A 26,896-nucleotide genomic window follows, 5' to 3' on the forward strand; every position below is an offset into this window, starting at 1 on the left:
ATTTAACTATTCAAGCCTGGATGGCGCAACAGGAGCTCTGCCTAACTGCTCCTCATTGGCACTCAATCTCAGCTAAATAACCTCCCTGACGCTTATAAATCTTTTATCATTGACGGAAACCTTATTACTGTATCCAAAGATGTAAAAACCTTAGGAGTATATCTAGACTCCTCGCTCTCCCTAACAAGGCAGGTAAATGCTATCACCTTGGCCACAGCATACACCGCCAAACTGATCAATGCCGGCAGACCATTCCTGACTTCTGATAACTGTATCACCCTCGCCAGAGCCCTTGTACTGTCTAGGATTGACTACTGGAACTCCCTCTTTGCAGGATCTAACTCACGCACCATTAACACATTCCAAATCATCCAGTAGAATGGTGTAAGAGCAGCACTCAATATACCAAAAAAAGATCATATATCAGTTAGACGCAATATCCACTGGCTCCCAGTCCAGGAACGAATGACATTCAAAATCTTATCTCTGACCCACAAATGCCTATCAAACAGTGCCCCGATTGATCTAGCTAGACACATCTCCAAGGCCCAAACCAATAGACCTACCCGTTCGGCCTACACATGCCTCCTAGCCATCCCTAGATAGATACAGGCACCAAAAAGCCAGAGGCTGCAGCTTCCCTGTGATTGCGGCCAAACAATGGAATTCTTTGCCTTTACCGCTTAGATCTGATTCCTCCCTTTGGTCCTTCCGCAAAGGCCTTAAGACCTTGTTCTTTTCACAAGATACCTAGAGGAACGACAACTATATAGTTCTTGTCTAAACTATGTACCAGCAAATCTACCTGTACTGATACCTGTTACCAACTGTAAATATTATGCCATGCATACAATGTATTTTACTGGATAACTGGAGCAACAGCTGCACAGCCTGTAACCAATTGCAATATGTACCTACCGGAACCATCATGTCCATGTAACCCAGCGCCCAGTTGCCTCTGGGTTAGGTGCGGTTTCCAAATGTCAAAATGAATTGAAAAAAGAAATACAAATTAATTAATTAACATGAAGTTGCCCTCCGCCTTTGAAGTAAACCATCTGTTGCTTCCTGAAGCATAGAAAATATATATTTGGAAGAGTAGCTCGGGGGCAATACAATTGCATTGGGAACAATAGGGTGTAGTGCAATATGGGATCAGTTCCTGTTCAAGTGCTTAGAAGCTGGAGGAGACTGGCATTAAGCAAGATATAAAGGATCAAAGAAAATGATAAAATTGGCCTTTTCTTGGGGTGATGTCATGGAGCTGCTGCTGCTGTTTAGATTTTTAAATATAAAAACCTCAATCACTGTAACCTTCAACATCTCCCTCTAGCACCCGTCTAACAAAATAAACTGTGGGTTACTTACCAAATAAGCAAAACAGAAAGGTGATGACTGGAAGGTTTGCAATCATTCATAAGCTCTGGCAACCCTGCAGCCCATCGTTTTTCTGGTTGGACTTGTGTTGGTCAGTTGCTGTTTTCAGTCTGTGACCAGACACTTGGCAGGCACTGGATGTCTGTGCTTTGGGGTTTAGGCCTCTTCAAGATGCTCTGTCTGTTACCCCAAGTGTTGTACACCAGTCTAGGTTGGTGTGTTGGATGTCTGCTTACATTCACAGTAATTTGGTAATATGGGCCTATACACACTGATATTAATACTACATATGGTGATGAAATGTATATCATATTACATTGATATCATAACCATATTTTTCTTAGTGTACTGAGGAACACTGATATGCGATGCCACTGCCTGCTTTGCCCTCCTCGGGGGTAGGGGGGAGGGAAGGATCAGGATGTAGTTCTTTATTCCTATCCCAAATTCATCCATTTCGATTAGAAGGTGTTTGCCATGAACATTTTCACAATCTTGTTCATGCTTTCTTCACAAAGCCAAACAACTGACAAACCAAGGAGCTGGCAGTTGATGACTGACTGAGACTCCCAGCGATCACCCAGTTTGTTTCTTCTTCTTTTCCCAGTCTTCCAATCAGGACACAATGCCGAAGCTGGAGGTTGTTAAGTTGGACTTTGGCATTGTCCTGTTTCTTGTTATTTGCTGCATTTCTCTCTGCAGCGGCTTCGGCCAACTGGTGTGCCTGTTCAGCTGGTCTTGTAAGTTTCTCATATATTGTGAGTAGTTGACTTGCATCACCCAAACCTGAGTAGGTCAGTCCACAAGGTCTGCCATCACATCTACCAGCCTGTGGATCATGTCCTGATGTAAGGGGCCTTTTTGCTGGACTTCTTGCCCACCAGAATGGATGCATATGCAAAGCACAATTGAGGGGAGCAAACCCTACAGAAATAGGCAGGGAAAGAGAACAGCTTATGCAACCCATCCAGTTGAGGGAACATTCTATAATGTTCTCCAAAATGTCAGCTGCCCCATTTGAAGAATGGCAGCTGTCCCAATGCTCAGAACTACCCTGACGCCCAGGCGCTAAGCATGCTAAGCTGTATCACATGACCCCTCCAAAACCCAGGGTGGGACTATGGAGGTTTAGGGACAGTTGTGTAGACTGCTGGAGGTAAGAGCAGAAACAGTTGTAGCAGGAGGAAGGAGGCTGGAAAGAAGTGGCCAGAGACCATGAGGTAAGAGGATGGAGAGAGGTGGCCAGGTAGCAGGAGAGGAAGTTGGATGGGCTGTGGAAAAGGTGAAGGACATTAAGCAGGCAGTGAGGAGGAATACCAGAAATGGTGAGAAGGAGGTGGAGGATAAGGAGCTTGTGAAGTGGAACCACAAAAGGATTGAGGTGGTTAGAAGGAGAGCTAGAGTGGGAGCCAAAGGAAAGTAGGCATATAGCAGAGATTGGATGTGACGCCGCCAGAGAGGTAGATTGGAGTTGGCATTGGCAGAGGGGGAGGAGTGCGATAAAGAGGAGGTTGGAGGTTACTATGGATGGGAAGAGGAGGATTTTATTAAGGATGTTGGGAGGATGGAGGATAGTCTAAGAGGAAGAGAAGAAGACTAGCCAGAAGGAGATTGGAAAGAGAACCAGAGAATCTTAAGGTAGGTGCAGACACACCCTAAGGCAAAGTGACATGAGTCGAGTAGGGTTATAGATGCAAGCATGTGCAAGGGGGCAATGGGAGAGAGAGAAGAGGAAAGAATAAGAGATGCAGGGAAGGTCCCCTTAGAAACTAAGCAAAGAAAAGAACAAGGAAAACTTCCCAGTTCGTAGTATGCTCACAAAGTGCTCTTGCGATAAGCTGCACATATTTTTATTGGCTGTTTGTACGCTCTTCAAGAAAATCTCAAGAATGACTATGAATCGCTCGGGGAAAGATAGTTTCCAGCTATTTAATCTTTTCAAAAGCAGTATGCATCCCCAGATAATTGTCTTAGCAGTGTAAGCCAATGCATTTTGGAACTGGTTATGTCTTCAAGGCTGAGTGACCTATATCTTGAATCAAATTTCCATTTATATGGTTAACAGTAAACACCAGTGCAATACATAAAATGCAAACAGTGGTCACACATAATCAGTTTCATAGAGACATTGTTAACAGGTGTGAATAAGGACATACCCATAGTATTTTTTTTCATGTTCGGTCCACAAAGGAAGGGATAAAGGAAAGGAAAAACCAGGGCAGATAAGCCTATAAATTGATGTGTTGCTGCCATGCACGGACTAAGTATACCAAAGGTAAAGGTAAGATGATTACCTAGTTGCTTCTTAAATCATAAGATCTATGTGGAATAATATATGATCTTTACACTGGTTAGCACTGAAGGAGCGAATAGAGTTTAAAACTCGTTGCCTGGTTTTTAAATGTGTGAATAAATTGGCGCCAGGATATCTATCTGATGAAATCTAGAGTTATACTCCTAGCCGGCAGCTACGCTCAGGTGAGAAGAACCTACTTCAAAATATGTGAGCAAAGGAGACCGTAGATTTGGGGTCTGCGGAGCTAGAGTATGGAATAAGCTCCTGGGATATATCAGAGAGATGAAGGCACTCATGACATTTCGTAGGGCCTTGTTCTGCTGATATTTCCCACTGGAAATAGTTACAGGGGCACTTTATTTACCACATTGGAGAATGACAGTCCAAATGCTAAATGTTCCACCTGCCCCCATTTACGATTAAGTTCGTCAGTTGTGCGGTACAGATGATTCAAAATTTAAAAAAATTCAAAATTTTAAATATCAGGGAGGGCCACTCCTTATTATACCCAGTGACTTTTTTCCTTGAACCCAGAGAATTTTTGTTTAACCCCACAGATGCTTGATTGACCCCAGCAAATGTTGCTAGAACCCAGAGACTTTTGTTTGAACCTAGAGACAAGATCACTAAACCCAAGGAAACGTCATTCTGTACGGTCTTAGGGGGGCACTTAAAAATCCTCACATCTTCTAAACAAAGAAAATAAGAGAGTATACACATTTTTCGTGTTCTGTCATATGTAAGATTCGTTACACCATACACAATGGGCCTCATTACACGGACGGCGGTGGACCAAGGTGCTATTAGCACCTTGGTCCATGCCGGTAAAATACTGGCACCGCCTTGGAGGAAAGGGGAATTACAGCCCTATTCCAAGGTTGGTGGGGCGGTAATTCCCCCTTACCCCATTGCCCTTCCCCATTCCCATTTTTGCCCCATAGGGCATAATGGGAATGGGGAAGGTGCTAATTACGGCACCCCAATTGCGGTACCGTAATTAGCTCCTGGTCCCTTTGCGGGTTGGTTTTTAACGCCTGCAAAAAGCAGGCATTAAAGTCTCCAACCCGCAAAGGGACCTCGTAATCAGGCGGTAAGGGTTAACGGTCACCGGTACCATTAACGGTGACCGTTAACCCTTACCGCCGTCCGTGTAATGAGGCCCAATATCATCAATATTCCAGTCTCCCAGGCCTACACATACCAGATACAGATCACCCCTCTCATATGCACTTGTACACCAGACCGACTTTAGCTTCACTGGTTACTATAAGAAGTGTATAGCCAACCCTATTTGCTTGATGTTCCTGCCATCTTCCAAGCCGCCTAGAAAGCTTATTTGGACATAGGAATGTCAGTAGGCCTTCCAAAAGCTGAATGATGCTGCTAAGCCCCTATGCTGCAGGTCTGTAGGGCGCATGTCCATGGAAGTGGAAATGGGAGTGGTCCCCTCTGTACAACTTACTATTGAAATAAAAATGACCCCTGCGACGTCTATGAACTGAGAGCTTGGCCTTGGCTTCTTGACCACTGTCACCAATAGGTAAGCAGATGGAAGCTAAGGTGCCCTGTCTTGCCTCTATCAAGAAACAACCTCAGGCTCTAACATGTGGCCCAGAGAAAGCTCCTGACACTCGCACACAAGGCTGTTCTCCTGAGTCACCTAATGCGCTCCTCTGTGACCTTGTGCATTATTGTTCTCCTGTGTCACATTGCAAACGGCTGTGTTTTTCTGACTATTGCTTATTTACTGTTTTGTTGTCCAGTTTTGCAGGATACAAAGCTGGAGACTGCACCCATAACCCAGCTGTTATCACCCTCCTGAAAGTGCTGATGGCACCTGTACCAATAGCCCTCGTGCTAATTAGTATGGCTATATTCTGCCACTATCCAATCAATGAGGAGAGAAGGAAGCAGCTGAAAGTGGATATGGAGGCAGTTAGGTAAGTGGGGGAAAAGACTGACTTGGAGGCTGTTTGGGGTGAAAGGTGTGAAGCGGTTGTGTGGCTACGAAATGTAATGTTAATACGTCGGGTGCAAGTGAGAATTAACAAGTGGTGAGAGAGGGTCAAAGGGAGTGGGGAAGAAAGAAGTAATAATGTCATGTTCCTGTATAGCGTTTAATGCTAAATTCCTCCAGCTTCTAAGCACTGCGATTAAAGGCACTATTATTACCCAGTGTAAGTGCCTTTCCCTCACACCTGGCTTTTCACCTGGCCTTTGCCATCCAATGGTGACTCTGCCACCCCTCATGCTGCTTCACCCTGTCCCACTGCCTCATAGGCATGCAGCAGTAGCCGGTATACTGTTGTTCCACCAGCACGACGGGTTTATCTTGTAAATGAGAGGCATAAAAAGGCCCTGACTTAGTGCCAGTTTAAAGGGAAATCTTGGAAAAGTTGGCTGCAAAACAGCATTTCTATCCCCAAGTTTTATCGTTTCTGAAAAGAATGGAATAGTTTTTTTACTCTTGCGCCTCACCAAGGATAGTCAATGAAAAGGATATTTGTTTTTAAACCTTAATCTGGTCTTTGCTTCAATTTTTGGTGTAAATCAGATATTCAACTAATGTTTCATCACTCAGTATTCAGTAAACTATGTTTGGACATACAGTAGTATTGCCTTAAAAAATACTCAGGCCAACACGTATTTCATTCGGTGATGCGCTTCTTCAGTACCATACTAGTGCTATTCATACTATTACTTGGGTACCATCTCGTCTTCAAAAATCGTATTGAACCTGGGTCTAACTGGTTAGTATCTTGTGTAACGATCACAAGATACTAATAGGTAACCACGATATATTAACAGATCAGGCCCAAATATTGGCTCATTCTGACAGATAATTGAAATCGATTGAGACCTCTTTCAGTCATACAAGCCAATGCTCCACTGCCAGGAAGATCTTTCGACCAACACTCATACACAATTATATCTGAACATTGAGCATTCACATCACAATTAATGCTTCGAAACTAGAGTGAGTTGCAGACATACAAAGCTCTTAAAACAACCCAAGAGGCCAGTTATATTCTCAAAGACTATATTGTGTTGAAAAAATAACGGACTGCACTGCATTTAATACCAAGATTAAGAAGATCTTGAAGATGAGATGTTACCTAAGTATTTGTATGAATAATATGTGTATGGCCCTGAAGAAGCTCATGACAGAATGAAATACTTGGGTTTAAGCCTGCATGCTGCCCGCTTGGTGAGCTAATCTTTGCAAGTGTATCGTTACTTTCATGTTGTCACTTTTTGGGGTTCTGTTGCTTTTTCGTCAAGTCGGGATTCTGCTTGGCAAAGAAGAGGCAGAACCCCAAACTCTGATATCCGAGGCAAGCATTTTACTCACTCCACTTCATCCTTTAAGAGTACTTTGTGTGCTCTGATTCTTTTGGATTCCTATAGATGCCCGGAATAACTATAGATTGAACCACAGCATTTTTTTAATAAGACTTCTCAAGCTGCCCAGTTTGACAAATTTGGACTCCATTCTTGCGAAGATCTAATGTAACGAATGAGGGTCTAGGATAAGCTCTTAGTGGATACACTATATCAGAAATAATCCCCAAAGTTAGTTTTACAGACAACCTCAGTTTGATATTGCAGAGACTGCCTTTTGCTTACAGAGATGAGGCAGGGAGGTATGAACTGTAATAGTATCAGGTATATGAGAATGAATTGCGTATTTAATTTACTGTGACACTTGGGTATTCATGTTTTCTTTAAGTTGTTGTATATGGTACCTTTATATATAATTTACGTAGACCATGATCCATTAATTAATCAGTAATACTGATCACAAATGGGTATTACTATTTGCAGATATATATAAATGTTTTTGTTAATACAAATATTGATTCCAAATGTAGTTCTCAATTTACTTTTATTGCAATCTGCAAATTATAAGTCATTTTTAGATGCTGATTTCTTTTGATATGCACTGACCCCTCCTGCCAGGCTATCACCCGATCTCCATCACTCCTTTCCTGGGCAAACTCCTGGAAAAGCTGGCCATCTCCCAGCTTAATCTTCATACTGAATCTGTTGGTTGTCTCCAAGACCATCTGTCTGGCTTCAGAATAGCCAGAAGCACGGAAACTGCTCTCCTGAACATCCGTGAAGACCTGCTCTGCAACCTCGTTTCCAACACCCCCGGTGTACTCATCTTACTCAATCTCTCTTCTGCCTTTGACACAGTCAACCATGCGATCCTGCTCAACCGGCTTTGTGATAACCTGGGTATCACTGATCAGGCCCTGTCCTGGCTGACCTCTTTCCACACCGATCGACCATGCCAGGTCCAACTAGGGTCCTTCCTCTCCTCTATCGCTCTCTCTACCTGTGGTGTTCCCCAGGGGTCTAACCTCTCTCCCTGGCTGTTCAACCAATACCTGGCACCTCTTGCCCACCGCATTGCCGCTCTCTGCCCCAACTTTCAGTGCTATGCAGATGACACTCAGCTCATTTTCAGGCTCCCTTCTGCCACCTCTTCTCCTTCTCTCATCTCTGACTGTCTTCTATCCAGGAGTGGTGTGCCACCAACAATCTCTGCCTTAATGCCAGTAAGACAGAGATTCTCCTCATCGGCACACCTGCTCCCTCCTTTGCTGTCCTTCTCTGGCCGGCCTCCCTTGGCCCTCTTCCTGCTCCCACCTTTGAGGCTAAGAACCTTGGGGTCATCTTTGACTCCACACTCTCCTTTTCTCCTCACATCTCTGATGCCTCTAAGAAGTTACACTACCAACTGCACCTCCTCAGAGGTATTCTTCCTTTCCTCTCCTTCCCCCAGAAACTCAATGACTCCAAAGCTCTGGTTTTCTCTAGGCTGGACTACTGCAACAGCCTCTTTCTAAATCTGCCTGCTTCTAATCTCCACCCTCTGCAACTCATCGAGAACAGGACTGCAAGAATTGTCCTTGGCCTTAAGCCCAGCGATCATATGTCTCCAGCACTGAAATCTCTGCACTGGCTCCGACTGGTTGCAAGGATTAAGTTCAAGACTCTCTGCATTGTCCACAAGGCCTTCTGGGGCCTGGGGCCTCAATACCTCCAACTCTCTCTTCGTAAATATCTTCCTACTTGTGCTCTTCGCTCCTCCGCCCCAACTCCCTCAGGGTCTGTCGCATCTCCAAGCAATGAGTTAGTGGTAGATCTTTCTTCGGCTGGGGCCTCCCTCTGGAACAGCCTCCCTGTCTCTCTGAAACCTGAGGAGAACCATCTCTGGTTCCGGAAGCACCTCAAGACTTTCCTCTTTGCTTCTGCCTTCTCTCTTCCTCTCCCCTGCTGAATTTATGGCTGAAACAGAAACTGCACTGGTCACCTGGCTACCCTCTGATCTCAGGCCTGCACATGGGCCTTTATCTGTAACCCCTACAGTCCCCCTATGTGCACTTTGGACACATGCTGTCTTCACTTACCCTTGCACTTGCCACCAGCTGGCCGCACTTTTATGTTTGATCCCATGTAATGCACTGCCCCCTCTCCTTTCCCCTCGCACTTTTCCCTACCCCTCTCCCCTGCACTTGCGTGATCTCAATGTATCCTGGCCTAGTAAGATTGTTGTCTCTGTCTTCCCTTTATTCCCCCACCCCTGCCTCATCGGGCCTTGAAACATATGTGTATAGGCGCGTTATAAATGCCATATCATATCACTCAATATAGCCTTTAACGTGTCTTTGATGACATTGATGGATTGCGTCAAGAAGTCTAAGATGGCTCCCCTTTTTGAAATGGTTAAGACCGTGAATCTAGCGTGGTCCTCTGTCTATTTGTATGGACATAAAGATAGGATATGTAAGCAATTCAAGATGGCGTACGTTTTGCAAAGAATGCCAAGAATACCAAGAACAGAAGGTCAACCGACCTGCGTTGCAGTTTAATGGCTGCCTTCAGACCATATAATTTATTTTACATTACCCAGACATATTAATCATGAGCACTGATTTTATTCTTTCAACGTTCATCACATTTCTTCATTTTTCAAGTTACAACTTTCAGATAATTAATGTACTTTGAGAATACAAACATAAGTGCCCATAAAATCAACCAAATCAAGCTTTGCAATTACCTGTTGCTTTATTTTATATCAACTCACCATTTGCTTTAAATTGTACCTCCACGTGAGTTATACTTTTATTTTATTTTTTATTTTTTTACAGGCTTCAATACCATGTGCAGTTAACAATTCTTAATATAGAACAGAGGCTCGTTAAGGAAACATGTATTACTATTAAGAATAGAAATCACACCAGCACCTTTGGTGTTACTGTATAAGTAATTAGACATAGAGAATATATATAGGCAGTTATTAAAGGAAACGTTCTCTCATGAATTTTATCGGCCCAATGGATAGGGCTTTTTTTTTAGCATAAATATTTTCCAATACATCTTTCCTTCGATTTTCAGGCATTTAGATATGGGAACCGTACGACTCAGAAACCACTATCTTGATAATCTTATCTGTTGCTCAATTGCCCTAAGTTCTAGTGCCCTGGCATCAGTAAATCATAGCACAGGTCCCTCAAGCTGACATCAGCAGATTCTAACCTTAAGCCCCTTGTCACCACGCCACTGCACGTCTCATTCGTTGTCCTCTGCGTGCAATCTATTGGAGTGTCTCCATGGAAATTCGATGACAACTCTTTGCTCTATCAATATGAAACCCTTTCTGAACTGACAACATTGTACGTTCTGCACCTTCGTGTCCTCTAATTCATTCCGAGCCTCCACAAATCCTTTTTGATTTCTTAAAGTACTTAACAACTACCACGAATAGAACCGAAAAAGATACTTACACTAGCTCTGACTCTTTTATACAAGCGCTTTGACTTTCAATAATTTGTAAAGAATTGACAAATGTCTTTGCTAAACCATGTTTAGCTCTGTTGCTTTTTTATGTGCCAATGTGAACTTGCCAACGTTGGGCCTATTCCTGTTGTCTTTCCACTATGGTTTTTTATAACATGTCTGTTTCTTCTCATAATTTTCTTATACATGCCATTTAAAAATATCACTGCTAATGTTTCAGTGCCTTCTTGTTTTGCCACTCTTTTTTCCCAGCTTAAGCTTTGCTTTTGCAGTTGGTGAGCTGGTGTAAGTAGATCTAGGTGAATTGATCTAAACCCCACACACCTGTCAATCACTGATAATCATTTTGAGCCTTCTTCTTTTGCACTTTGCTTTTCCTACTAAATCAGCCTTCCTGCCTATTTTCTTTTGAAGTTGGTGAACTGGATGGTCCAAGTGGATCTAGGTCACGTGACCTGAGCCCAACCCACCTGTCGATCTCTGATAATTTTTTGGTGCCTTCATGTTTTGCCGCTCTTTTTTTTCTCTAATTAAGCAGCCTTCCAGAATCTTTCTTTTACAGTTGCTGCACTGGTTGAACTGGATTTACACCAAAGACCCTTCATTTCCTTCGTAACTGTTTGATCACAGTGTGTCTCTTGCACGAACGTCCGAAGCAAAGGGTAGACAAACAAAAAGACAATTCCTGTTTGGACCTGTTCAGACCGGAAGGTCTAGACCATAACTCCTGCTCCTCAAGAATCAAGAAAGCTCCCTCGAATGTGTTTCACCCCTGTCTCCCAATAGCCCATAACCATCACCACTCATCGCCAACCACGCCACTCACTGACAACATCATGGACACTGCATCGCAGCAACCTTGTCCACGTCACCATAGAGCTCATCAGCACTCTATAATCTAAACCTAAATGAAAAACAATGCTCACCAACGTCCACCTAGCAATCAACCAGGCAGCTGACATCTCTGACCTCATCACTACACATGAATCGGGTGCCATCTTTATTACAGAGTCCTGGACATACACTTCCTCCCACATACTAGTGATCCTCATTCAATGATTACAGCACCATCACCACTTTTGAAAACCTCTCCTGCCACTCACCAACAAACCCAGTCACCTTCCACCTAATATCCAGACCACCCAAGCCCAACCCTCCTTTATCGGTCACCACCATGCCTCTCTCACATGCCAACAAAATATTTCTCTGTGACTTCAACATTACTGGCAACCCAGTAGCCAAGTCCATGAAGGAAGATATCCAGTGACTTCTTTGTATTGACTTGAAACGCTGAACAATGATGGTCTTCTGGGTTACCCAGAGCTGTGCCCGTGGTTAGGATTTATTCAACACCTTCCAGCCGTCAACTTTTGGTTTTTCTCCACTAACGTCTATGCACACCGAACCTCTCACAGAACATGAAATACCCAACGCACAGGAAAGGTAATATCCTCAACAACTTCAGCTCCACACTGCCCCTCCTCCATCGCAGCTCTCTAATTCCGCTTGACTGGTGGGACCGTCTGACAATCCCCTTTGACATTAGTCACAACACACCAGTCAAGCACACACATTTGCAACCCAACAAATGAGCCTTCAGATCATTCAGGAACTTCCCAGTGGAAGCTCTCACAGAAGACCGCGCTAACCTCCGCCACACATGGGCTGGTCTACCTGAGGTGCTGTGGCTCGCTTCTCCAAGGAACACAGCCTACATCAACCACCATGCCCCAGTGAAACAAAACAATGCACCGTCCAGCCTAAATCTTCCAGACCCTGGCACATTAAATAGCTCAACCTCAACAAAACCATCAGAAAACAAAGAAAGACTTGCCAACAATCCTGCAGTGCATCCGACCTCGGCATGCTTAAAGAAATCCATGCTACACACACATAATTGACCACCACTGTAAAGGCCACTTACTTCCAGAACAACATAGCCAAGACAAACAATGAAAGCAGACTCTCTTCAAAGCAAGCAAACATTGCATCAACCCTCTGGCTGAATCTCTGATGCTGCACTTCATTGAAAAATCTGGCTCCATAAACTCTTACTTCATAAAAAGATCAGCATGATCTGCCAGGAAATGGACATCAATACCACAACTGACAGCACACCACACATCCCATCTTTCAAAAACACCATTACCTGGACAACTTTCATGACATTCACCATGGAAGGCTTCACTGCCACCCTAGCATCCCTCAAGACTGCATCGTATGCAGACCACATCCTCCCTGCCTCCATACTCAAGAACCTTCCCAACAAAGCACTCCAACCACACCTAGTAATCATCAGCAACTCTCTCACTCAAGGTCAGACAAATCCTCCCGCTTCTCAAGAAGTCACCACTGAACCCCAATGACCTAAGCAACTACCACCCCATCACCCATCTTTCCTTCCTAGGTAAGATACTTGAGAAAGCAGTAGTCGTGCAACTTCTCCAACACATCGAGGCCAGCAACCTCTTTCAGTCCAATCAATCTGCTTTCAAACCCAAATGCATCACAGAAATGGCTACCATCAAGGTGATTGACGCTGCCCTTAACATCCTCGATGATGGTCATCCTTGCCTACTGGTTCTCCTCAACCCCTCTCTCTACAGCATTAGACAATCAGACACTCAACAACATTCTACATTGCTGCATGGGGTTCAGCTATCCTACCTTGCTAACCTCCATCAATTCATCCAAATGGCCTGCTCCAGATCAGTCCTGCAAGGATTCATCCTCTCCCCCTTAATCTTTAACATTAGCATGAAACCTCTTGGACCCCTCCTGACACCACACCACATCCACCAGTATGCAGATGACATGCAGCTCTACCTCAAGATATCCTCCTTATAAGACATCCACGGGCTCAATGCCTGCCTCACATCGATCCAATCCGGAGGTACAGTGCTTACCTGAAGCTGAACCCCTCCAAGACTGAATTCCTATTGTAGACCAACAACAGAAAACACCCTGACATAGAGACCAGGCTCTTTGCTACAAACCTCGAGAGCTTCACACCCCAGCTGACCACCTGCACCAAGGGCCATCAACAGACAGCTCTGCTTCAAGGAGCACATAGCACGGAAGACTCAAACAGCTTGATACCAACTTTCCCGCTTGCAGAAAATCAAGCCTTTTATCCCAGCAAAAATCTTCCAATCTGCTGTCCAAGCCTTGGTCCTCTCCCACCTGGATGGTGGCAATGCTCTTCTGGAAGGCTTCTGGCAACCACCATCCAGCATGACTCCTTAAATTCAACCACGTCACCCTGACCCGCTTCAAGGTGTACAGGCTCCCGCTGCAAGCCCATACAACCTACACATCCTGCTGCATCAGCTACAAGGCTGCCATTCTCAAGCCCACAAGCTACTTTGCTGAGAAGCTCAGCAGCTCCGAAAGAGTACAATCCACCAGAAGGAAAGACATGCTCAGACGTGAACTCAGTCAGTGCAGGAAGGAAAGAACCTTTCTATACCCCACACTCTGGAATGTCCTCCCGATCAACACAAATCACCCTGTCACTTCTAAATTTCAGGAAGGAGCTTGAGACGTTCAGTTTCAAGGAATGGCTCCTCCCTAACTACTAGGTCGCCCACCCTCCACTCCCCTCCTAACCTGAGACTTGGCTCTTTTCTCCCGTTTCCTCCCCTGGTTCCTTGTAGATGTCTTTCTGCCAAAGGGCCCACCCTTCCCCTCCCCTGGTGTTAGCTCCCACCCCCTTGTATCTCTTCCTTCCTCACTGTGTACTCACCTTATGACTGGAAAGCACTCCATTGCTTCCTGAAGCTAGGTCTTTGCTCAATAAGTGTACTAAAAAAATATTCTCTTTTTGCTTTTTCTTGAAATTATTTTCTTTTTGTGCATATGGGGCTCATTACGAGTTTGGCGGTAAGTGGTAACTGTGATGCTGGAAATGCATCGGAGGGACAGGGCCTCCGTATCCTTGTCCTTTACTGCTTTTTATCGTGTGTTCTGTCGTATGTTCCGCGCAGGAGTTCATGTGGGACTCCTGGCGGTGCAGCTCTCTCTTGGTTTGATGAATGGACCCATGGGATACCCTTATGGCACCCATGGGTAGGGGTGCTACCCTGTGCCCCAGTGTATGTTTTTGGGCACCTGTGTGTGACCCACAGAGCAGGGTACGGGCTGGTGGCAGCTATGTGCTGAATTGACTGGTGCTGTCAAAACTACTTCCCAAAGTTCCTTCCCCTGGAGTCTTCTCACCTTGATCTTCACTGTGACTGGTGGCTTTCTGTCTTCTCCTCCGGTCTTTCGGGGTTTTCTCCTCCTCAGTGTCCTTCTTAAGGAGTCCTTTACCCCTCTTGCGTTCGAAGAGATAGGGACGGTCTCCTCCGGAGGCCACCTTGACCGTGATTAGAATACACCGTCAGGTGAACCCTGGGGAGTCCGCCCCTCCCAAAACAGGGAAAAAGCCAGTAAGGCAGAAAAAACCCTGTGAGGCTGTTGGCGAGGATAGATTGGAGGAACAGCGATCCAGATGTCGTAAGAGTCTTGAGACTAATGTCCAATTGATAAGACAGTAACAGGACTGTGATTCCTTGGCAGGGATGAGGGCGCCTTGGGAGAGGCGATGGGATGAGGAGCCACGAAGGAAGACTTATCAGACTCCGCAGGATCAAACAGAGGCTCCGAGGACTGCTGACGGAGGTAAGTAGGTATGGAGAGAGAAGGCACAAGAGCAAAGGAGAGTAACACAGAGTCCGTGAGGGTGAGAGAGAGAGAACGCGAGAGAATATGAATGAGAGAGAGCAAGTGACTATGAGAGTGCGCGAATGCGAGGTAGAGTGAATGCGAGAGAGTAAGAATGAGAGAGAGCAAGTGACTATGAGAGTGCGCGAATGCGAGGTAGAGTGAATGCGAGAGAGTAAGAATGAGAGAGAGCAAGTGACTATGAGAGTGCGCGAATGCGAGGTTGAGTGAATGCCAGAGTACACGAAAGAAATAGGAGTGAAAGAGAGGGATGGTAAGACCGAAGGAATATGGAAAGGCAAGAGAGAACGGCCTTCGCCTGGTGAAAAGGCAAAGGGCCGCGGAGAGCAAACAAGAAAGCAAAAGAGGAGCTCGGTAGGTCAGGAGCTATCGCAGGCTCGAAATCGAAAGTCAGCATAGCGAGTTGCAACGCAACTCGCAGGGAGGGCGTGGCTTCCTTAAATGCCGCGACTACCAAAAAGACTGGACCGCTCACCGACAGACCATCAGGACCTAATAACGCCTCCATCTTGCCCATAGCTTCCACGGTCTCAGCGGCGTGACAGTATGCCCTCTCCTTATCCCTTCTCCCCCAGGCTTCCCTGGGTGAAGGCGATGGAACAGTCTGAGAAGGCGTGGGGCATGGATGTTACGTCTGGGCTCCCAAGATCGTTCTGCTGTGGAGTATCCTTTCCAATGGACCAGGTATTGTACGGTGCCATGTCTGTAACGGGAATCCACCAGCCTTTCCACCTCATACTCATCGGGGTCCGGGTCCTCGATCCTTAAAGAAGAGGGTCTACGATGACTCGTAGGATCGGGAACGTAAGCCTTTAGGAGAGACGTATGGAAAACAGGATGAATCCTCTTCATCTTGGGTGGTAATTGTAATCGAAAGGCCACAGGATTTACTTGGGATGCAATGGGGAACGGACCTATGAAGCGGGCCGAGAATTTTCCTGGGTGAACCCAACGTGGGATATATTTGGTTGATAACCACACCTTGGTTCCTACAACCCAGTTAGGGTTGGGGGATCGCTTCTTATCAGCATACTTCTTGTAACGTATCCGACTTGCCTCCAACTTCTGTCCCGCTTCCTTTTGGATGATACGGAGATCATGAAGATGTCGATCCACCGAGGGCACAGTAGTAGAAGGACTCTCGAAAAGAGGTATGTGTCTCGGATGATACCCGTAGGTAAAAAAGAAGGGACTGATACCTGTAACAGAATGTTGGGTGTTGTTATATGTAAACTCTGCCAGTGCTAGATAGGACTGCCACTTATCCTGCTCCTGACTGCAGAAACAACGTAGATATTGTTCAACGGTGGCATTGAGGCGTTCGGTCTGGCCGTTACTCTGGGGATGGTAACCAGATGACAATGCCCTCTGAATCCCCAGAGAGTTGCATAATGCTGACCAAAAACGGGAGGTAAATTGGGTACCCCTATCAGACACAATGGTCCGAGGCAAGCCATGTAGTCTCACTACGTCTCTCAGGAACACCTCGGCAGTCACAGGGGCAGAAGGCAAGCCATGTAAAGGAGAGAAATGTGCCATCTTGCTCAGGGAGTCAATAGTAACCATGATTGCTGTGTATCCCCCCGAGGGGGGAAGATCTACAATAAAATCGGTAGATACATGTATCCAAGGCTGGGATGGTAGAGGCTCTTGTTGGAGCAGGCCCAAAGGTCTGTGAGTGGTATTCTTGTTGTCAGCACAGACTGGACAACTCATCACGTAGGTCTTAGTGTCCTTTACCATTGTCGGCCACCAGAAATATCTAGAAGCCAGGCCTAGGGTTGCCCTCTGTCCCTTGTGACCTGCAGACGGAAGGTCGTGACACCAATATAGGGCTTGCGTTTGGATTTCCTTAGACGGTAGAAATAGAGCGCCTTGATGAAAGTACAAACCACCCTTCTTCTCCAGAAGCGGTTGATACTCTGAAGACACCTCGATATGGTTAGTGGCAAGCTCTACTTCTTGTAGGAAAGAGTTGACCATTCCCAGGATTCTCTTGCCAGCAAACATCCCATCCTGGCCCTGTTTCTCTTCCTCTCGGTACTCCAGGCTCCGAGAGAGAGCGTCTGCTAAGGCGTTCTCCTTTCCGGGAAGATATGTGATTTCGAAGTCATATTGGGAAAAGAAATAGGCCCATCGAGCGTGTCTGGAATTACGACACTCCATTTGCTGCAATATCTTCAGATTCCTGTGGTCAGTACGAACCAGAAAGGGATGGGCAGCTCCCTGTAACAAATGTCTCCATTCGATGCAGGCCTGTCGGATAGCCAGTAACTCTCGTTCCAAAACCGAGTAATTCCTTTCGCTAGGTGTAAGGGTTCTAGAATAATAAGCCACTGGATGTTCCACCCCATCTTTGCCGGTTTGTAGAAGGGCAGCTCCAATAGCCCCTCCAGAGGCATCTGTTTCAACCACAAAGGGGAGAGACTGGTTAGGTTGCACCAGAATGGGGGCTGTAGTAAAGGCTTTCTTAAGTACCAAGAAGGCTTGGTCTGCATCCTCATCCCATTCAAACTTCTGGCCCTTCTTTAGAAGACGAGTGATGGGTAAGACTATGTCAGAGAAGTTTGGGATGAATCTTCTGTAGAAGTTGGAAAGACCCAAAAACCTCTGTATGTCCTTAGGACTCTTCGGAACAGACCACCTAAGGACTGCCCTTACCTTCTCAGGATCCATCTGTACCCCTTCCTTGGAGACGATAAAACCTAAGTATGACACTGAGGCAGCCTCGAAAATGCACTTTTCTGGCTTAACCAGAAGCTGATTTTCCCTTAATCTTTGGAGGACTAGGGAGACATGTCTTCGGTGTTCCGAGAGAGAGGAGGAAAAGACCAAAATATCGTCTAAATAGACTACCACTGAGGCATACAGTAAGTCAGAGAAAATCTTATCTACAAAGCGCTGGAAGACTGCCGGGGCATTCACCAGACCAAAGGGCATGACTCTATATTCAAAGTGTCCCAGAGGAGTTCGAAAGGCAGTCTTCCATTCATCCCCTTTCTTTATTCTCAGCAGATGGTAGGCTCCCCGAAGGTCTAATTTGGTGAATATGGAGGCTCCTTCTACTGCTTCGAGTACCTCCTTTATGAGAGGCATAGGGTATCTGTCCCTTATAGTCAAGCTGTTCAATCCGCGATAATCAATGCACGGCCTGAGTTCTGTAGAGGCCTTCTTTGGGATGAAGAACATTGAAGCCCCAGCGGGGGAATGAGATTCTTGGATCAGGCCGTTCTGTAGATTAGCATCTAGATACTCCTTCAATGCCCTTCTTTCTGGTAGGGACATCGGATACATGCGTCCAAAGGGTACAGATGCTTCGGGTTTCAAATTGATGGCACAATCCTCTGCACGATGAGGAGGTAAAGTACGGGGAAGTTTGTCCTCAAATATCTCGGCATACTGCTGATAATAAGGAGGGATTGTTTGAACCACTGCCGAGGAGGTTGGAATAGCAGCCCCCTTTCCCCTGAAAGGAGATGTCCGGGGAAGACACGAAGTGTAACAATATGAAGACTGAAAACTCACAGTATTAGTAGCCCAGTCTATCCTGGGATTGTGCTTACGCAACCAGGGTATGCCCAGGATGACGGGAAAATGGGCAGCTCTGATGACATCAAAGGTTATTTGTTCCTGGTGTTGGAACAAGGACATAGTGGCTGGACAAGTCTCTTGAGTGATAGGTCCAGAAGAGAGAGGAGCTCCGTCTACACCCTCTACCGGTAAAGGACAGACTTTCTGGATTAGGGGAATAGCTTGTTCTCGAACCCACTGGATGTCTATAAAATTTCCAGCAGCACCGCAATCCAGCATAGCCAAAGTTTCTAATGAGGCAAGAGATCCGAACGTCAGATGTACTGTAAATACCATGAGTCTATGGTCCTCCTTCGACTTATCCTGTTGCCTGGAACTGCAGGGATTAATCGATTCCACCCGGTGCCTTTCCCTGCTTAAGACCGGGGAGACGCGTTTCCCGACCGTCTCGGGGGAACTTCGGGACAACTCCGAAGCAGATGCTTAGAGGATCCGCAGTACATGCAGAGACCCTGCTCTCTGCGTCTTTTTCGTTCCTCGGGAGTCAATGGGCCCCTAGTTGATCCTATTTGCATAGGTTCCTCTGGCTGCGATCGATTCGAAGGGTTTGAGGCGGGTACTCCGAAGGTCTGATGTGGTCTGAACTTCCTCCTTTCTAATCTTCGCTCTTGTAATCTAAACTCCAATTGCAGGGACAGCGTGACCAACTCTGGGAAGGAAGCAGGACGTGCCATCCGGGCTAGTTCGTCTTTAAGTTCATCATGTAATCCTCGTCGGAAGAGGGTCTGCTGGGCTGAATCTGGCCACCCTGCCTCCGTCGCCAACTTCAGAAATGCGGAGGCGTATGTCTGTACTCCTTGATTCCCCTGACGGAGATCCAGAAGGGCTTCGTATGAAGAATATTGGACCTCTGGTCGTTCAAATCTGTTCCGCATCAATAGAAGGAACTGTGCGTAATCATTAATCGCAGGATTTGCTTGCGCTATCAAGGGAGTAGCCCACGCTAAAGCATTACCTACTAGGTTGGAGACCAAGAACCCAACCTTGGCCCTATCGAGTTCATAGGCCTTAGGTCGAAAGGTAAAGTAAATCATACAGGCATCCAAAAATTCTTTCAGGAGTTGTGGACTGCCATCATACTTCCCGAAGGAAAACGTCAGGGGAGGCAGGTCGCCTCGGAAATCCTCTCGAGTTGCCACCTGCTGCCGTAAGTTGATGTTCTCTGTTCGAAGGCTCTGAACCTCCGTCTGGAGACCCTGAATCGCTGTTACCATTTCCTGGTATTGTTCCAAGGAGGCCATCGTATTTGTCGGGCGTTGCAAACTGTCAAAACTACTTCCCAAAGTTCCTTCCCCTGGAGTCTTCTCACCTTGATCTTCACTGTGACTGGTGGCTTTCTGTCTTCTCCTCCGGTCTTTCGGGGTTTTCTCCTCCTCAGTGTCCTTCTTAAGGAGTCCTTTACCCCTCTTGCGTTCGAAGAGATAGGGACGGTCTCCTCCGGAGGCCACCTTGACCGTGATTAGAATACACCGTCAGGTGAACCCTGGGGAGTCCGCCCCTCCCAAAACAGGGAAAAAGCCAGTAAGGCAGAAAAAACCCTGTGAGGCTGTTGGCGAGGATAGATTGGAGGAACAGCGATCCAGATGTCGTAAGAGTCTTGAGACTAATGTCCAATTGATAAGACAGTAACAGGACTGTGATTCCTTGGCAGGGATGAGGGCGCCTTGGGAGAGGCGATGGGATGAGGAGCCACGAAGGAAGACTTATCAGACTCCGCAGGATCAAACAGAGGCTCCGAGGACTGCTGACGGAGGTAAGTAGGTATGGAGAGAGAAGGCACGAGAGCAAAGGAGAGTAACACAGAGTCCGTGAGGGTGAGAGAGAGAGAACGCGAGAGAATATGAATGAGAGAGAGCAAGTGACTATGAGAGTGCGCGAATGCGAGGTAGAGTGAATGCGAGAGAGTAAGAATGAGAGAGAGCAAGTGACTATGAGAGTGCGCGAATGCGAGGTAGAGTGAATGCGAGAGAGTAAGAATGAGAGAGAGCAAGTGACTATGAGAGTGCGCGAATGCGAGGTTGAGTGAATGCCAGAGTACACGAAAGAAATAGGAGTGAAAGAGAGGGATGGTAAGACCGAAGGAATATGGAAAGGCAAGAGAGAACGGCCTTCGCCTGGTGAAAAGGCGAAGGGCCGCGGAGAGCAAACAAGAAAGCAAAAGAGGAGCTCAGTAGGTCAGGAGCTATCGCAGGCTCGAAATCGAAAGTCAGCATAGCGAGTTGCAACGCAACTCGCAGGGAGGGCGTGGCTTCCTTAAATGCCGCGACTACCAAAAAGACTGGACCGCTCACCGACAGACCATCAGGACCTAATAACGCCTCCATCTTGCCCATAGCTTCCACGGTCTCAGCGGCGTGACAGGTGCCCTGAGCATCCTCCATTTTGGGATGCCCAGGCCCTGTCATTGGAATCGGTAGATTCCTGATGGAGACAAAATGGCCCCCATGGCCTCTTGCCTTCCGTCGCCTGTTACCTTGATCTTCCCGAAGTCCAGGGAAGCCCTGACTCTGTCCCTTCCCCCTGACTGGGTAGTGTGGGGAAGGGCTGACCAGACCTGCTGGAGCCTTCCCAATGACTGTATGTTGTGGGTACGCCTGTGGGTGGGACCTGGTTGAATGGAGTGTGTGACGAATACGCATTCTATATTGTGGGTGTCTAGTATCTGGTGGTGTACACAATGACTGAGACAGCCCTGCCCGAAACCGGTATGAATGCAGTGTGGAGTGTTGAATGGCTCGGTACTTGTCCCAATACACATAACTTGTGAGTGTCTGGAGAGGAGTGAATGGCCTGATGCAATATGCATCTGATTGGTTGCCTGCCTGCATGAATGCCCTTCATAGTGATTGGGTGCTTAAGTGTGACCTAGCGGAATGAATGGGAGATCAACAGTATATCTGGGGACCTCTCACTGCTAGGAATCATGTTCAGAAGTGTTCAGAGCTGAAGTCCAAACTACGAAGAGTAACTGGAGTGAAACTGACGCTTGACCTTGAAGCCCTGCTGGAAGAGAAGAATTGCTGTTGCTGTCCTTCACAATCTGAAAGCTGCTGTGTCTCCAATAACTGACCCAGAGAGGACCTGGTAAGGCGCCCTCTTCCCGAGCTACGAGGGACCATCGTGCACCAGCTGATCTTTGCCAAAGGTCCCTGGTAGACAGACCTTCGACAGGCTGCCGATCCGAGACAGGGACTGCCGCGGAATCACAAGGAGAAGTGCCCGGACTGTGTCCACCACTGTTGACGACCGCCGTCGCCGACTGGCGCCGCCGTGCTCCTGTTTGCCTAAGAACTTCATTGATCCAAGGACGCTCTCGTCCGCATCGTCGCCGCTGTATCCTGCTGGAGAAGGTTTGACCGTCGGAGCTCCGAGGAGCATCCAACCGGTGGGTTTCCCGCCACCCAAAGACCACAGAGACGCTGACGACTCGACGCCTTGCTGGGCCACAGTTCTTCAAACTCTTTGCAGTCCAGAACGATCGCCACGCCCCGCACGCCTCTTCCTTGCAGGACGTTTACGCTTCCCCATCACCGAGCACCGCTAGGAACGACACGGCCACTTCACTGTCGTAGCTCAACCTGTTCTCCGTCGGAAGTTTGACGATCCATGACTCCTGCCTTAAAGGGAGGGCACTCAAGAAGGGCCGTCGATTCCCCGACGAGGAACGCTACAACGCCAGGTACTTTGGGGTTGCAAAACTATTGGGAAGTCTAGTGTGAACAATATATGGACTGGGCTTGTATCTTTATTCTACAGGTTGCCCAGGTGGGGGGGGATCTCCACACAGAGCTGTGTTTAACGATAGTGACCCGTATTCTGCCAATTGTTCAACCATCTTGCTTTCCTTCCTCTATCTACTGCTGGTTTCCTCTTTATTGATCTGTGTGACATTTTGACTGCATAGTTGATGCACTTTAATGAGATCTAATAATCGCTGTGGTACCACTTTAGAACTGTATATATTTACCATTGTTGATTTTCCGAGCACACAGTGCGTTATCGTGATATTGTATATACCTTTGAATATTAATTATATAAAGACTGTGTTTTAACCGATACAGTGTGTGGACGTTCCTTTGTGGGTGATTGGGGACTACACTGTACTTAAGAAGCACACGGGGAAAGGGCGCAAGGTGTTTGGTGGCCCGCTGCTGTTTTGCTGTCCCTGGAGGGACGCCGTACCACTGGCCACGCCCCCTTCACCATTATCCGCCGCGGACCCCAGCCCGAACGGGTGAAGCTTGCGGGGAAAGGGTACGGGGTGTTGGCGGCCCGCTGGGAGTGTTCCCGGCTCCGCGGGGGCCATATCTTCTGGTCTGGACTGTGAGGTGCTCGGCGCGGCAGGGGGAGGCCTGTCCTGGACTCGCCAGAGAGAGGAGAGGTGAGGAGAAGCAGGAAAGGAGAAGTAAGTGCAGGCGAGTGTTCGTCTGAGGGTCTGTTTGCCCGGGCCTATTGAAGCCTAACGCGGGGGCCCCCGCTCTCGGTCCCGCTGAGTTTGCCGAGCCTGTCGAGTTTATTATGTCCTTATTGAAGAACCTGAGAACCATGAAAGCCCACGGTCCATCAAGGAAACCCCCCCATATATCACCAGCACCTTCACCCTCCCTCCTGCCTCCACTTTGCCCCAAGGTGTGCTCTGAGCATGCTCTCCAAGAAAATGGGCATAAACCCAAGCGAAAGGCACTGGTGATAAAGAAGATACGTCCCCAGGATAAAATGGGTGCGCCATCTGAAGCCCTCGTCATGAACGCCCAGATCATTGCTTTGGTACCTGAGGGTGAGCTCTCTACTTGTCCCCCCCCCCCGCCTCCCCAAGTGTGGATAGAAGGGGGCGGTGGGGCTCAACTGTCACGGGGGAGCAGCATGGTCACCAGACAAGGGACCAGGGATGGACCACTACCCACCAATCGGGGCAATTTGCTTGAGGATCTACGCAATGGAGAGGGCCACATCGCAAAAACTCAGGTGGCCCAGGCCACCACAGACTCCAACGGCCCACCCTCTGCAGAAGAACTCTGTCTTCCCGTCCCAACCCCGAGCTCTAGTCCCCCTAAGGTGCTCCCCGTCCAGAGAATCCTCTGTCTTGGGACGGAGATGCAGGTGCACCATGAGGGGGGCATTGACGGAAGGGGTGAATTAGCCAGCAGTTCCCCCCCTAGTGAGCGCTACCCCGGAAAGAAACATTGGGGTTCTCACCTCGCCACCCTCCACTTTAAATGGTGGAGGGTTGGGAAAGACTCCATCCAGTTCGGCCTTGGTCGGCTTGAGTGCCGAGGGCAGCCCATCTATGGATGTGCTTATGCGCAATCTTTCCATGTGCCACAGAAGCCCCGGGAGTGTGCCGGTGTTTACAGCGAGTCCACTAGCCAGCCCAAACCTTTACCAATCTACACCTAGGGTGCCCAATCACCAAAAATGCAAAACCCTGGCGGATGTAGGGTTGGCCATCAAACCTCAATTGGAGGCTGTTCTGTCACTCGGGGGATGTCAGTGTAATCAAGTCCTGGTTGAGCTGGTCGCCATCAGAAACCTGCTTGTAGCCCTTATAGCCACACAGGCGAGGGAGCAGAGGGAGGAGGAGCCCCTTCATCTCCCGGATGCTTGTAAGGTCCAAACCGAAATACCTATGACACATTCTAAGATCCAAGCCCTTATGAGACCCGAGTTTATAGCCCCTATACCCTCTAGCCCTAGCCTGTGGTCTGCAAATGCACAATCGGCCCCTGGAAAAAATCCCAGTGCAGGGGCCAATAAGAACAGCCAGCACACTGGGGTTGTGGAACATGGGTCTGGCCAAGTAGGCTCCAATCACCCCAAATTTGTAGGAAAGAGACCTGGTGGTTCACGGCTCAGAGGCGGTCCACATCTGCGCCCCACCCATGGTTGGTCTGGACAAGCCATTTTGTACCTTCATGGGGTACCAAAAATGGAAAGAACCATGAAGGAGTCTAGGGAAGCTCTTGTAAATAAAAGCTTACATTGGCTAAGGTCTGTGAGAGGATGCTCTTTCGTGACCAGGGAAACCTTGGTGGGATGTCGTAGACTGGCCAGTCTGGACAAGAGTTCGGGGGACATAGTGGAACTGACCTTCCGGGACTGGCGACAGGCGAACAGGGTCCTGGGTCAATGGGGGGCAGGAGGGACCCCTTGGAGCGGAATTCTAATCAGCCCCCGTCTGTATTTAGGCACTGTGTACCCCTTGTGGCTAATCCAGAGGACTCACCCCCTGTCTGGGGCTAACCTCACTCCATTGGGCCGTGATCGGACAGGCATTTCGGGGGTCAGGCCCAGTCAAGGAGAGTTATATAGAGGGTGTGGGGGTTCTTTGTTTCATCTATTCGTTTCTTTACCCCAATTAACTCTTTGATGTACGACTTCTTGATAGGGTTTGATTATATTCGCTTTTATGTGCTGTTTTTTGCTATATGTTTGATGGATTTATATTTAATCCGAATAAACTTGTTGACTGAAGAACCAGCCTGCATCACCTCCTGAGAAGCTAGGCCTTGATTGCTCGACCCCGTACCAATAATAGAGAATCTTGGCTAGGGTTCTCTGTGCCTCTCCTCTACCATATAGAGAGTGGAAGTACAGACACCCCCCTCCAGTCTTTACACTGGTGGCAGCGGTGGGATGCTTATGGATAACTGCATTGCAAGCAATGGAAGCTATTGCAAATGGTAAATTGACTCGAATGAGCTTAGAAGCTCTCCAGAGTGCTTGTGAAGCCAGGGAGTTAGACTTTGTGGATAAGTCTAGGGCTGAGCTGATAGCTGCCCTGGTGGACTACCAGACTGATTGTGAAGCTCTTGAAGGGGGAGATGCAACCAATGAGGACTCTACCCAGAGGATTGTCGCCTAATCTGATTCTGGGAATGCCACCATTCCTGCTGCCTCCGTTCCAAACCCCAGCACTTCCTTGGAACTTGAGTTATTAAGGATGAAATTGGCCTTTGAATATCGCAAGTTGGAAATAGATGCTGAGCTTAAGAAAGAGGAGTTGGCACAGCAAGTGATACTCAAAAATAGGGATCTTGAACTCAAAGACAAGGACACTGAATGTCAGCGAATCCAGTTAAGGAAAGCTCAAGTGGAGACTTTAGCTAGACCAGTTAAATGCGTCAGGTCCCCAGCAACCAAGTTTATGAAAGATTTGGTTGGTGTCTATGCAGAGGGTTCTGATATCCTCCAATGGATTGAAGCGTTTGAAATGGCTTGTGAAATTCATGATGTTGATAAGAGAGATTGGGCTAAGTGTTTGTTAAGCAGAGTGCCTCAGACTGGATATGACTGTATTCTGAAACTGAGTGTGGAAGAAAGGGGTCAGTATGAGTGCATGAAGTCGGCTTTGATTGCCAGGTTTGGCAAGACACCGACCCAATATCTTAAACATTTCAGGGATTTTAAGAAACGAGAGAATGTGTCTTGGTTTGATTGGGTGAGTGCTGCGCACATGAACATGATGGAGTGGATTGATGGTTACAAAGTGAAAACGTTTGTTGAATTGTCCCACCTTTTGTTTTTTGAGCATTTTTTCGGAAGCCTGTTCAACAGAGCTACGTCAGTATGTTGCTGACTAGAACATTTTGGACCCCTTTAAACTGGCTAGGTTTGCTGACAAGTGGGTCTCCCACCGGGTGTCCCCTAAGAACTCCAGTGAGAAGGACAAGGACAAAGAAAAGGGGGCCTCTCAGAAAGCTGAGGAGTCCCAAAAGCAATCACAATCGGGTAAACCAAAACCCTCCTCTCCGAAGACCCAAAAACCTAGTGGGGATAAGTCTGTTGTGGGTGGGAGTAAGAGTAGTGGTCCGCCTGCTGCAAAGCAGGGTCCTTGTGGTTCCAGTACCGTACCCCACACTCCCGGCACTTGTTGGGATTGTGGGGCTCTGGATCACCGAAAGGGTGACCCCAAGTGTAAGGGTAAGGCACTTGGAGTCCAGGCTGTCAGCCTGACCTATTCCTACTCCATACCTGAGATGGAGGACACTGTCCTCCCCTCCACTGGGATCACCTTCGGTGCTCCCGTAGAGATTTCCTTAGTGTCCCTTTGGGCCTGGGACCAGTACACAGAAGTATTGGCGACTATGCCACAGAACA

General features: G+C 47.5%; 1 protein-coding gene across 1 annotated transcript in view; it reads left to right on the plus strand.

Moving 5' to 3' along the window:
- LOC138580398 (sodium-dependent lysophosphatidylcholine symporter 1-like) overlaps nt 1–26,896 on the plus strand; it is a 586,401-nt gene that overhangs the window by 515,940 nt on the left and 43,565 nt on the right. The window contains exon 13 of the mRNA XM_069650917.1: nt 5,437–5,613. Within this exon, the coding sequence (XP_069507018.1) occupies nt 5,437–5,613 (177 nt within the window). The remainder of the gene's footprint in view (nt 1–5,436; nt 5,614–26,896) is intronic.

This window comes from Ambystoma mexicanum, chromosome 3p (genome assembly GCF_040938575.1).
Source record: "Ambystoma mexicanum isolate Mex_15411 chromosome 3p, UKY_AmexF1_1, whole genome shotgun sequence".
Lineage (NCBI taxonomy): Eukaryota > Metazoa > Chordata > Amphibia > Caudata > Ambystomatidae > Ambystoma > Ambystoma mexicanum.